The 13,870-nt window shown below is 38.2% G+C and overlaps 1 protein-coding gene across 11 annotated transcripts in view; it reads left to right on the forward strand.

The window, feature by feature from the left end:
- The window catches only part of SGMS2 (sphingomyelin synthase 2), a 176,864-nt gene that overhangs the window by 151,122 nt on the left and 11,872 nt on the right, over positions 1-13,870 (forward strand). For 8 of the 11 annotated variants that reach the window (XM_074396543.1, XM_074396541.1, XM_003929474.4 and 5 more), the window contains 2 exons: positions 6,842-7,541; positions 11,116-11,233. In XM_074396543.1, coding sequence (XP_074252644.1) covers positions 7,087-7,541; positions 11,116-11,233 — 573 coding nt within the window. In that variant the 5' untranslated portion in view covers positions 6,842-7,086. The remainder of the gene's footprint in view (positions 1-6,841; positions 7,542-11,115; positions 11,234-13,870) is intronic. The other 3 variants (XM_074396549.1, XM_074396548.1, XM_074396547.1) reach the window with 2 other exon arrangements.

Consider the following 13,870-nt stretch of genomic DNA (forward strand, 5'->3'; position numbering starts at 1 on the left):
CATATAAGTTTTTTTAGTCCTCGTATTGTGACTTGCATAGACTGTTCATGACATGCTTGGACTTTCTGGTTTGTCCAGAACATCCCTCTTTCCTAAACAACCAGTCATTCTATTCTAAGACTAAATTCTTTCTCATGTGAAGAATCTCATACAAGATTATTTCTCATATAAAATTATTTCTCTTTAAGCTTTCTTACCAAAAAAAAAAAAACCCTCTTTATTTTTTATAATGTTCTCTACGTCTCTCTTATTTCCTGGTTCCTTTTACTTTGATTTATACCTGACCTTTAAATAAGCAAAATTGTTCACTTTTTTTAAAAACCACTATTTTTTTAAGGAAAGTATGTTTTTCTTACAAATATATTTTTATTGGAATATACCCAAATAATGAAATATCTACGACTTAATTTGATATAACTTTAAATTCTAAATGTTTGTCTACAAGTATCCCATTTCATTTACCTAATTATTTTATTTTGATTATTTACTTAGATTATTTATGAAAACTGAAATAATCATTTAAAGTTTTGGAACTACTATTGCAAAATTATAACTGAAACAGTGAAAAAGATTTGACCTAACTGACTCCATCTTGCATTTAACCTCCAAGCTGTCCTGGTTCATTCCTGGGCGTAGGCCAAACTAACTTTGGGACTTTAGCTTATAGTTTAACTTTGAAACAAAAATAGTAACAGACCTTTCTCAAAACAAACCTCACTACCTGTGAACTAAACTGCACAAAGCCACAAAATTAGAAGTTATGGTAATCTTACTAAATTCAAGATGTAGCTATCTTTTATTAAACCAATACAAATGTCTTTATTAAAGGTTACACAAGGAAAGTTCATTCTGCTTTGGGCTGGGTTCATAGTTTTATAACCCCCATGTCAAATTTTGACACCTTATAGTATTTAGCAGGGATAAGTATGAAATTGCTTGATTAATAAATGCAAACAAGAATGTGTGCTGGCAATTCTTAAGACATTTCTAATAGTACTTTACCAATAATTTTAAAGCAAGATTATTTATTGAAGATTAGACTTAAGTTACATAAACTTGAAAAACCATTGGACTAGTCTCTTCTTTTTTCATGATAAACTATTTCATTCAAGTGCTTTTATTTTTCTTTAAGCCAATTAATTAGAACTTTTTAATATATTTTCAGTAATGAAACAATGTGTACACAAAATATAAATACATAGACATATTAGGCATGCTGATAGAAATACATCTTAGAGATTCACAAAACACTTTTTTTTCCCCTACCCCAAACTTTCAGTGTCTTGATAACCTGTTTCACAACCTTAGATAGTTGTCAGTTAAATAGCCTTAAATTTGCAAATTAAAGGAAACAACTCAGGTGAAAATCAAATAGCAAAATTTACATCATAAGGTTCAGAAAGAAAAAGTCTGTTGTGCTAGAGGGAGATTAAAGATGGATGCCAAATCTAACATTGAATTATAAAAATCTGTCATAGGATTGTGTAAGGAGACAAATTTTCTTTAGATAGGCACTACCTATTTTTTAAACCAGATTTCTCAGCTCTGGGCAGAGCCCACACTGAATCCTGAGATTATTTATGAGGCTAGATCATATAATGTTTTTATGGTGCACTTAGTAAAAATTTTTTTTAAACAAAGACATTTCTAAGTGTCTAAACTACACTCTTCTTTAAAAACCCAAGAGTAGCCTCTGTTGCAATTACTATTTTAGTCAGTAAATCAGATAACAACACAAAAGCAGTTTAAAAGCTGAAATGAACTTGTCTGTTTATATTCTTCTGGTTCCATAAGGAGAAACAGGTTTCTCCCTGAAAGGGAGTCTGGTACCTTCTCCATTTTCTTTAAGGAATCCCAGCCTAATATAAACTATTTTAGGTCCCTCATGTGGCAGAGGATGGAAAAGAAAGGAGAGAAAGCAGAAGTAAATGAAGAAAACAGAATCCAGTCAACTGAGAAGAAAAAAACTTTTGCTCAGAAAAAGGGGGGAGGGCTGGGCACAGTGGCTAATGCTTATAATCCCAACACTTTGGGAGGCTGAGGCAGGTGGATCACCTGAGGTCAGGAGTTCAAGACCAGCCTGGGCCAACATGGCAAAATCCCATCTCTACTAAAAATACAAAAGTTAGCCAGGTGTGGTGGGTACATGCCTGTAATCCCAGCTACGTGGGAGACTGAGGCAGGAGAATTGCTTGAACCCAGGAGGTGGAGGTTGCAGTGGCCAAGATCATGCCACTGCACTCCAGCCTGGGCAACAGAGTAAGACTTCATCTCAAAAAAAAAGAGAGAGAGAGAGATGGTCCTAGGAGAGAAAAAAAGAAAGAAAAACATAAAGGCCTCTTAAATAACAAACACATGCATAGGTACAGACACACATCTTGGATGTGGGAGCTTTTAATTAAGCTGACTTTAACCATTGAGTTCCTTTAAAAAAAAAAAAAACTCTTTAAACCTGATTTCCATATTTCATGAGCTAGGACAAATTGCCACTATTTCAGAAGTGCCAAGTATCAAACCACAAAGGGCTTGATTTAGGAACCAAAACCCAGGCTGTCATGGTGGAAAAAGCAGGACCTTAGCTATTGAACTGCAGCATGGGGTGACAGCATTACTTTCAGTTTGACCTGGCTAGCAAAAAGGTGGCCTTGTCATGTAAATAAAGCCCCTTAAATAGTCAAAATCAGAAGTCTTTCCTTTTTTTTCCACCCTTCTTTTGCTGGCTGTTTTTCTTCCCCCACCATACCGCCGTGCCACACCACCTTTTTTGTGTGTGCCTATGAGAATTTAGCTACTTCAGAGACCTTGTTTCCCATAATTTGGAACTTTCCTTCGGATTTGATCAAGTCGGATAGAGTTGGTCAAACCCAATGGGAAAAAGACTGAAACAACAACAAAAACAGAAACAACAACAACAACAACAACAAAACCAGTTAAACCAAATGATTGCACAACTTCTGTGATAACTGTGCACTCTAATGGTAAGGAGACATTAAGACCAGCTGGTTGTTAATTTTAGCTTGAGCCAAGACAAACGTCAATTCAGTTAGTTATCTAGGGGTGAGTCTCAGGCCGAAGACTGCTCTCTATCATCCTAGTGAAGCAACCTTGTTGTCTGGGGCGATACCCAAGGTTCATTGTCTCATGTGGAGGAAATAAAGGATGTGGACACACAAGGAGTGAGGGTAAAAGTGGAGGATTTATAGGCAAAACAAAGAAAAGAGCTCTCTCCTGCAGAAAGAGGGGTCCCAAATGGGTTTCTCCTTCCTCAGTGAAATATAGGAGGTTTTATAGATGAGCTTGAGGAGGTGGTGTTTGATTTTCATAGGGCATGAAGGATTGGTTGGACCAGGTGTGCCATTTGCATAGGGTGCAAAAAGCTGGCTGCCGACCCTAATCTTTTATTATGCAGATGGATTCTCTACCTAGCTGGCACCATGCTGCCTGTTTCTTTACTGTACGCATGGTGACAGAAAGGAAGATGGAACCTCCATGTTGAACATACCTGGCCCCCAGGTAGCCATTTTGTATTGGCACAGCTGCCAGCATTAACCTGTGCAAGCTTCTAGCTTGCTTATCTATGTTTGCAGCTCTATTCTTCAGGAAAAAAAAAAGTTTCTCTGGCTGCTTTCTGTTAGAAGGGAAGCCTTGACAAGGATTTTTACCCTCACCATCTGCCTAAATAACTTCCATCTCCTGTGTCACTAGGTGCAGGAAAAAACAAAATCAAAAACAAAAAACCCTCATCTTTCCTGTTGAAAGGGAAACTCCATAAAGGAGTATTTGTCTCCCGTCATCATGGAAGCAGGAAAAACTTGCCTTCCTTGTGTTGGAAGCAAGTAAAACTCCAAAAAAAAAGGAGTTGTACAGCAAAATAAACTTTAGATCTCAACCAAAGTTAGGGAGATAAGTAATTCTCTGGAATGGGTGCTTCTAGGCCTCAGCAAATTGTCCTATTGGTTTGAGTCATAAAGATAGCTCAAGGTTGATCCAAGCACTGATAGGAGATTTGTCAAAGGTTAGGGGCACCTCCATTCAGAATCCCTCTGTGGTTACTAAAATGTGAACCCTGAAAATCTGAGATCTCAGTTAATTTAGAAGGTTTATTTTGCTAGTGTTGAGGATGCATACCCATGACACAGCCTCAGAAGGTCCTGAAGACATGTGACCAAGGTGGTCACAACACAGTTTGGTTTTATACATTTTAGGGGGACATGAGACACCAATCATATGTCAGATGAACATTGGTTTGGTCTGAAAGGCAGGACAACTCAAGACGGGAAGGAGGCTTCGAGGTCAAAGGGTAGATCAAAGATAAATGGTTGCATTATTTTGGGTTTCTGAATAGCCTCTCCAAAGGAGGTAATCAGATATGCATTTATCTCACTGAGCAGATGTATGACTTTGGATAGAATGGGAGGCAGGTTTGCCCTAAGCAGTTCACACCTTGACTTTTCCCTTTTGCTTAGTGATTTTGGGGCCCTGAGATATTTTTCTTTCACGATTGGAATGAGTATGTTGTGATCATTATCTTGATGACAAACATTTCATCCCAAGAGTTGTTGACACATGATGAATGTGCTGTGTATACGTAATCTTAATGAAATCCCAAGGAAAATATTAATTTTAACACTAATGATGATAAAAGGGCATTGTAGTCACATAGTGTTCTTACTCCCAGGGGCACAAAGCTCTTCACAATTAATTATTTCAGTCATTCTCTCAGCAGTCCCAAGAGGTGGGTGGCTGAGTGTTTCCTCTTAGGAAGAAAAAAGAAAAGCAAAAAGGTTACTAATTGGATTTTCTTCTGTTCCACATTCCATGTTCTAGAACTGAGTAGCTACCTTATAAAGACGATCTGTACATCCACTGTGAAATGGAGTTTCAAAATCACAAGCTTCTTTCACACATGAACACAAGAGTAGAAGCACATATGGAAGAGTAAAGTGGAAGGGGATTTGGATGATGGTTTGGCAAGATGCTGTAAGGGGATTAGGCAAGGCTGCTAAAGAGAAACAGGAAATGGCTGCGTTAGTGCTTCGGACCTCCATTAAAAGTAGTAGTTCATGCTGTTGAAGGTTTGTTGTTGAAAATATCTTCCTGAGGCACCTGTACATTGTGCTTATTCTTCCCACAACATTGTACCAAGACACTGTCAAGCCAGAGGGCCACTGGGCCTTTCTCACCCTGCTGTAATGTACTGATAACTGGGGGCTCTGCAGAAGGACAAGAGAAAGGTGAGATGTTCATAATTCTCAGTAGCACCTTTTAGCTGGTTTCATGCTCCCTTGATCCCCCATTTCTCTACCAGGTCAGCTTTCCACATGCTTTTGCTTTCTCAGAAACAGAGCCCGTGTGTGGACACATCTTGTCCTGGGAGCAGGGAAACAGTACAACTCAACCTCTCTTTTTATCTAGTGGTTAGCTCATTCCTCTCCTTCCTTTCACAAATACCATTTGGTCTTCTCCAGTAGTCTTTCATCGTTTTAGTCCTGTTTCTTTGGTTAGACGACAAGCTCTTTGGCTGAATGTTCAGGTCAGGTGTTTTTCACTCCTTTTAATTTCCCCTACATAGCCCTCAGCACTGGGGCATTTAGTTGCACAGTAAATACTTTTGGTTGATCTGTTTGCCACTCGTAATTATAAACAGACATTGGCTGTACATATTGACTGTGCCATTTTCACTGTTTTTTTTTTCTTTTTCTTTCATTAAATAAAGGCTTAGCTGTCATCACTTTGAGTTTGTCCTCTTCAGTTTTCCCTAAAGTTACCCTGAAAGGGGAGGCCTTTAAAATGCAGTGGATTGTGCTTAAGTTGAGCAGTGTATCCAGGGAGGGGAATAATTACAAGGTTTGAAAACCTCATCAGGTGGCTGGCTTCTGTAGCAGGACTAAAAGACTGCTTTCCTAAATTGAAAACAGCTGGGCCCGTGTGCTAGCAAGTATAAAAGAGGTGGCGGTGGTGCTCTGTGTCCTAAAGAAATCTGTGCCCTCTGGAGCCTGTGGAGCTGAAGCCGAAGGTAGTCATCCTCATTGGTGTTGTGGTGGGTGAGTCCCCTGAGCTGGTCCTCTAGAGGCCCGTTTCTATTGTTTGGTAGAAATTGTGGTGGCTGCATCAAAATGTTAGTTACTAATTTATCATGTCAATGGTAGTAAGGTATTTTGTCCTTCAAATAAATTCTACTTGTTACCTATGTAAGAGACATAGCTAAGGCTTGGTGTATCTTTTCAGAGTTATTTTGAAGGCTGCCAGCTTTGCTTGTATATGGTGTGGTTCTCTGAATATAAAAGGAAAAACTGAGGCTGTGTCATTTTAAGTATCTTGAATGTGTTATACTTGAACCTGTTCTTAAAAGTGTTCACTTAAAAAGGCTTCTTTTTTTAACTAGAAAATTGACTATTTTGACAAATGCAGAGAGTAACAATTATTCAGTGCCTGTAAGCAACTTACCAGTTTTTATTCTTTCTTTATGGCTCATAGAAAATACAGTCTTAGGAAAGCTTGATATGACTTCTAGGTAGTTCCTAGCTTATTATGACTTCATGGTTAGCAACAGATGATAGCGTCTGATGAAGTGTTTGCAATGTTGGGTCCTGATTTTTAAGGAAATTGTTAAAATGTTCCTATTTCTACTGATACTAGTTAAAAAGAGAGGAATTCCAAGATAAAGCAGTATTTTGTAAAAAAAAAAACTTGATCTCAGCAGCTTTAAGTAGGTTCTGATGTTATGTTTATAAAGCAAATGGCTTTGGTATTAGTTTCCTTATTTTGAGAATGTTTTTGTTTTGGATGGTTGACAATTGGACAAGCAAAGTTTCTGAACATAATTTTGTTTTGCTTTTAGGTGGGATAGTAACATCTTTTTGGGGGAAGAGTTGGCTTCCTTTCTTGAAAGTGCTGAAGGTACAGCAGATAGCTGCATGAAAGGAACAGTAACTGGATGCCTACCTTCTACATTTTCTGTTAGGAAACAGAATCCATTGTAAGAGTCCATGTTGATCTTGGAAATAGAAGAATTGAAAAATAGCTAAATTTCTACAAAGAACAAGAACTTGACCATCTCCTTTTTGATTTGAAGACCAGGGGACAATGGATATCATAGAGACAGCAAAACTTGAAGAACATTTGGAAAATCAAACCAATGATGCTACGAACACTTACACGAGACCCGCTGAACCTGTTGAAGAAGAAAACAAAAATGGCAATGGTAAACCCAAGAGCTTATCCAGTGGGCTGCGAAAAGGCACCAAAAAGTACCCAGACTATATCCAAATTGCTATGCCCACTGAATCGAGGAACAAATTTCCACTCGAGTGGTGGAAAACAGGCATTGCCTTCATCTATGCGGCTTTCAACCTTGTCTTGACAACTGTCATGATCACAGTTGTACATGAGAGGGTCCCTCCCAAGGAGCTTAGCCCTCCACTCCCAGACAAGTTTTTTGACTACATTGATAGGGTAAAATGGGCATTTTCTGTATCAGAAATAAATGGAATTGTATTATTTGGATTATGGATCACCCAGTGGCTGTTTCTGAGATACAAGTAAGTAAATCTAATATGTGTCGGGGATTTGCCATTGATTTGCTTTTCAGTGAATAGATGGGTAATTGAGATTGTTTTTCCATTTTCTCCAGTAAATTCAGTCTTATCCAAACATTTGATGATAAAAAAGCAGTAGAAAGCTCTACCACACTGAATAAACTAAGTCACTATTCAGTAAGCGTTTGTTGAGTAACTGTGTATGAAAGTGGCAGTGTACAGCAGTACTGTGGTGGGTGACTCAGAGTTTATGAATTTAAGGTGCCGTTCCTGACTTCCAGCAACTTGGTGCTATGGTATTTGTATGATAAATTGAGAGGCTTGGAAAGGAATAACACTCACTTATGTCATGCTTATGTTATTTCAGGCTCTTGACAGGTGGGAAAAGGAATAGGTTGAGAAACTTTTTTCTCCATTACTCATAATGTGATGTCTGTATTGGTGCAGAGTCAATAGTCTGCTGTAAGGTTTGCCTGGATTCGGTTCTCAGATTTTACATTTCTGTGGGGTTGGGGGTGTGGGTGTGGTTTCAGTTTGCTGTTTGTTTGCTGTCTGTTACAGGAATTTAAGAAACCAAGTTTAGAACAGTATCCATGTGGTTTTGATTTTTAGATTTCTAAAGTAAACTTGCCCTCTGATTTCCTTTGGGCACCACAAAGGAGCTCATGGATCACTGGGTTCAGCCTCTTTATTTTTGGAATGATAGGGAATCAAGGAGAAATAAGCCAGGTACTTTTGCTTTGAAGACACTTAATAATTGGACATAGCCCTGAAGTGGTTATTTCTGCTTCTCTGTGTGAATTCTGACTTCTAGTCCATAAAAATGAAGGCTCCTTATTCCAAGGGGCCTCTCATTCATCATTTAGACATTCGTTTTCTACTGGAATGCTAGTGATCAAATCACTAAAATATGATTTTGATCAAAACACTGACCATAATACGGAATTTAAAAATGTAATGTATGCTAACTTGGCTACAATCTGAAGATTCCAAGTCAAATAGGATTTCAATATTAATGCCAGAAGATCTTTAGAAGAGAGAATGTATTCTGTATCATTTTTCAGTTGGTAACACTTTTCATTACATGATCAGTTATAGAACTCTAGCATTGCTACTGTTTTGTGATTACATTAATTCAGTCTGTCTTTGTTGAAGAGTTCCCCAAATGCAACTTTGCAGTCTTAAAACCTTATTCCACAAACTGCAGTCATTCCTAGGCATTTTCCTTAATATAACGCTTCATATGTTTCCTTGGCATACTTACGTAGTAGATCTAGCTGAGTTGTCTTTTACTTAGTAGAAGTAACCTGCTTCTGAAATTGTTAAAGAATGCTTTATGCTAAAAGCAAAGAATGTATTTATGAACTTTAGTGTTTTTCTTTTTAGTGTCTGGAAATTGACACAATATAAGAGAGCCTGCTAAGGCTACAGATATTTGCTTTCTCCTTTATTTAGAGCAAAGTTTTATTCATATATGTGTGAAAAGAGAAATTGTCCAGGGTCTGGTAAGTATCTGGACTCCACCCTGAAGTACAGTCTTTCCCTCAGTTCATATTTTGATCTAGATGCTTTTTGAATTTTCATTAGATAGTTATTGTTAACTGCCTTTACTTAACCACCTTAGATTTCAACATGTCAAAACACACAGTCACATAGCCAGACCATACATTTTCATGATATCCACTATTTCAGTCACAATTCACACACATTTGCCTTTTTATGTTTGAAGTAGAATTGGAGCCTACATTTTAGTAACTAGTGGAATAATGTTTATAACCTGTTTTGAACATCCCAGCTGAATGAGAAATCTTGCTTGTTTTCTCTCTCTTGTAAAAGCACGTTTCAAAGCTATGGGAAAAATCATTAGCAATAGTTCTTTTTCTAAATAAGGCTGTAGAGTACATCTTTACCTTCTAAGTTAGCTTTCAGTTCTGAGTACAGCTGAACTCAGAATGCTGGAATGAATGTAATTGACATAATAATTTCTGCTTATTCACCTTGTCTAACAGCATGGAGCACAATTCAAAACAGCACTCTTTTGGAACCTGGGGTTGAATCAAAGGCTGAATCAGTTTTCCCTTAACCAGGGGGAGAAACTCAGCACTGTTTATTACCTACTTCTTTTCAGTACGGGGAAAGGCAGGGGTAGAATAGGAAGCCTTTAAGGAAATGCCTTGGGATAATCAATGCTCTCATCTACGTCTAGGTGGTGTTCCCTTCTATTTTTTTTTTTGACCCCAGAAACCCTGAAATATACTTAAAATAGCTATTGGAAACAGACAGTTAAAATATATATTTATACATAGTTCTTCAAATTAGAAGTTCCAAGTGTTACCTGAATTAGACCTTTATTCATGTCAGCACCACAATCTTAGGGAAAACTTAAAATATGCCACATTACCTGAAACTGCCTGTTTTTCCAGAAGTCTTTGATCACTACCAGTCTTAAAAGCTTGAGAGCTCTGAAAATGAAAGACCTAGAGTCATATGTTTTATGTACTAAGGAAGTTACACCTAGCAAGTCTAGGGGCTTTATATGGAGTCTCACTCATCTCTTAATCCCAGAGCCCAGAGCTTATAGGCCTCACTATATAACAGAAAGGGAGTTGTCCTGTTCAGCTGGACTGAGGACATTCAGACCCATGATGCCCATTCACATACACCCATGAGGCTGTGGTGCAATGGCAGAGCCCTTCCGTTTGGAAGACAGGATCCTCAGTCATCTACTCGGAAGCCTGCGTTAGGCTGAGGACCCAGGTCATGAAGCACAGAGACTAATGTTAATTAAGACAGCTTTCTTCCCACAGAAATATAAAGTGAAAAAGGACTTGTGGGAATTTTTTTGCCCTTTTATTGATCAAGATTAAATAAAATAAATCAGTCAGCTTACAACTTCACTATTAAATGTAATTAACTATATGAGGACACTTTGAACATTTTCAAGATAGAGTTTTTGAAAATCTATTTAGTCATAGAGAAAATAGTTCATGCCTGTGTTGTCAAAATACCTTCAGATGGTCCTCAAATAAACCCTGTTTATATACCATGGGTTAGATGTGTTGTCACATTTCCCTATGTGTCCAATTATGTAATGTCACCTTGGCTCATTAGTTAATTCCTCTGTTACTGTGGCTTGCTTATTCCTTTCATATGTTCTCAAGAGAGGTTTTTATTAATGCAGTGAGTTGACTGAAAATACAGACAGCTTCATTGAATTCTCTGGCAAACAGCAACTTTGAGGAGAGGTGATTTATGTAGATTCTTCCTCACTTTAGTTCCCCCACTACACACACACACACACACACACACATACACATGTGTCCTTTGGAAGCTAAACCACCTAGATTTATTGGAGTATGTGAATCTTCATTTCTGAAAACTGTGGTGCAATCTCTCCATGGAACTGTGGGGATGGGCAACTCACAAATAAGCCTTTAAACTCTGTGAAACTGTGGTTTGTTTGTTAATGCCATTCTGTACTGATTATTCTTTATCCTGTTAAACATTGTTTTATTTTGCATTAGGAATAAAAATAAACTGTAAACTTGTTTTTCCCCATCCATATTTTTTCCTTTAGGTCAATAGTGGGGCGCAGATTCTTTTTTATTATTGGAACTTTATACCTGTATCGCTGCATTACAATGTATGTTACTACTCTACCTGTGCCTGGAATGCATTTCCAGTGTGCTCCAAAGGTAAGTACCTCCAAATTACCACTTAGAAGGAATCAGGAAAACAGCTATTGAACACCTACCCTCCATTATACATTCTTTTAGACACTTCTTACGTGTTAACTGAAATTTAGCATCTTTCCTATTTTCTATTTAGATTTGAGGGGAAGAAATTAAAATGTATTTATAAAATATATATCTTTTGTGCTAAAAAAATTTATTGTCTACTAACTGAAAATTACCATCAGGGGTTCACCTCTGCTTTTTCACCTTCTCATTTACTTATTCATTAATGTATTCATTCTACAAGCATTAAGCTATGTACCAGGGATTTTGGTAACCAAAACAAAGTCCCTCTTCTGGAGCTTATGTTCTACTGAGGGATGACAAATTATAAACAAATTCATAATTTGTCACATGATGATAAGTCAGTGATTGTCAGATGGAAAACAGCAGAGCTGAGTAAGGAGAAAGGGTGCTTGAGGGTAGGAACTATTTGATATAGAGGTCAGGAAGGGCTTCTTTAATAACAAAGCATTTGGGCAGGAACCAAGACAAGAAAGTGAGCCATGTGGGTGAGATGAGAGCTCCAGGATAAAACATTGCTTATTTACACTGGGTTAAAGGAAGAGTCGGGAGGCCAGTGTGTCTGAGTGGAGTTGTGAAGGGTGGAGGTATGCAGACCACAGGTCATATAGAGTCTTGCAGCCCAGTATGGGAACTTCAGCCTTAGTGGTGGCAGTGGAAATAATAAGTTGTTCAGGTCAGGATATAAGATATGCTAATAAGTTGGATATGGGTTTGAGAGAAAGAAGTCAAGGATGACCCCAAGGTTTTTAGCAGCTGGAAAGCTAGAGTGGCCTTTGACTGAGATAGTTTGTGAGAATATTTTCTGAAACTGTCCTAAGCAGGAATTACAGTTTCTCCAGGTTGAGTTCTTGAGAGAACTGTAATCATCTCAGACTCCAGTGCACCTTGGTTTATAAAATGGAAAATTACAAATCATGTGCTTTCTGGACAAAGGAATGAAGTCTAAAATCATATTTTACTGAACACTAACCAGATGTCTGAGGTGAAAGAAAAATAGAGCTTCTCTGAAGACGTCCACAGTCTCCCTCACCAAATATAGGTGTGGTTTGGAGAAGCTATACTTTTCCAAAGCCATCAAAGCAGAAAATATCTGTAATTAAAACAGTGTACATATTGAATTTAAACACTGGCTGATTTTTAGTGAAGCTAATTTAAGGCATGGTAGAAGTTCAGAAGTGTAATAAACACTTCTAAGGGGCGATTGCAATGTGTTAAATGGAGAAATGGCCACAGAAAGGAAGGCAAGCCCATCATAGTAATGTCTGAGGTTTGCAGGGATGAATTGCTATGATTACAGAAAGAAAGCAAATTAAAGATTGTCCTTCGTGGAAGAGTTGCAACCTTAGAAGCCACATCAGTGCCAGTGGATAGCCAAGCTACAAATAGTCATAGTGAAACCTCTGGTAACATCTTTACTAATCATCTCCCAGGTTTACTTGTCAGGACCTCTTCCTGAAGCATAAGCAATCCATACATGCCTGAATCATGGTTCAGTAAAACAAATACAAATGACTTAGTTTGACTAGAGGTGAGGTGGTGTTACAGAACAGGCGTCCGAGTATGTTCTAAATTTAGTTCATCTGCTGGCTTTGAGTGCTGCTTAGATTTTTATGGTTATAAAACTATTAGATAATCTAATTGTGTCCTGTGTTGCTGACTCTATAGAATATCCTTCATGACTCTAAGCAATGGCAGAACTTTGTATGTGGAAGCCACTTACTATGGAAGTGTCATATCTGTTATAGTAATTGATGCCTGTACAACTTGTAATTCACCAGGCCGTGCTCACAAGAGCCATCACAGTGAAAGCTTTGCTTTCATAGTTTTCCAGTTGCCTTCTCCCTTATGTATCCTATGGTTCACTTTTAACCTTTTGCTTACAATTTGCTTCAGCCACCAACCCAAGCTTTAATTTACAGTCAGACAATTTGTGTTCTTCAAAGTATGTTTAGATAAGTGTTGGCCCAGTTATTATAAAATGATTACATGAAATGATTTAGATTTGCAAACCTATTTTTTCCACATATAATAATGTTTGGCTGGGTCAGCAATATTCCCCTTCCTTGAGAAAGCTTTATGGGGCTAGCTGTCCCTCACCTTGGCCATAGGTGGCCAAAGACTTTTTTTTTTTTGAGACGAAGTTTCGCTCTTGTTGCCCAAGCTGGAGTGCAATGGTGGAATGGTGGCTCACCGCAACTTCCACCTCGTGGGTTCAAGCGATTCTCCTGCCTCAGCCTCCTGAGTAGCTGGGATTACAGGCATGTTACAGGCATGCACCACCATGCCTGGCTAATTCTTCTTTTTTTTTTTTCATAGTAGAGACGGGGTTTCTCCATGTTGATCAGGCTGGTCTTGAACTCCTGACCTCAGGTACTTACCTTTTTAATGGAAGAAACGGTGTAGATGATAAGGTTTCCTGTTTGGCAGCAGCCAAATTGGTCTCTCCTATACCTAATGTACCACCTGTTGCGCTCCAGCCTGGGTGAAAGAACAAGACCCTGTCTCAAAACAAACAAACCAAAAGTCCTTCTGTATTTGTCTTCCATATATTCTATTACATGACTTTTTCTG

Source organism: Saimiri boliviensis, chromosome 3 (genome assembly GCF_048565385.1).
Source record: "Saimiri boliviensis isolate mSaiBol1 chromosome 3, mSaiBol1.pri, whole genome shotgun sequence".
In the NCBI taxonomy this organism is placed as follows: Eukaryota; Metazoa; Chordata; class Mammalia; order Primates; family Cebidae; genus Saimiri; species Saimiri boliviensis.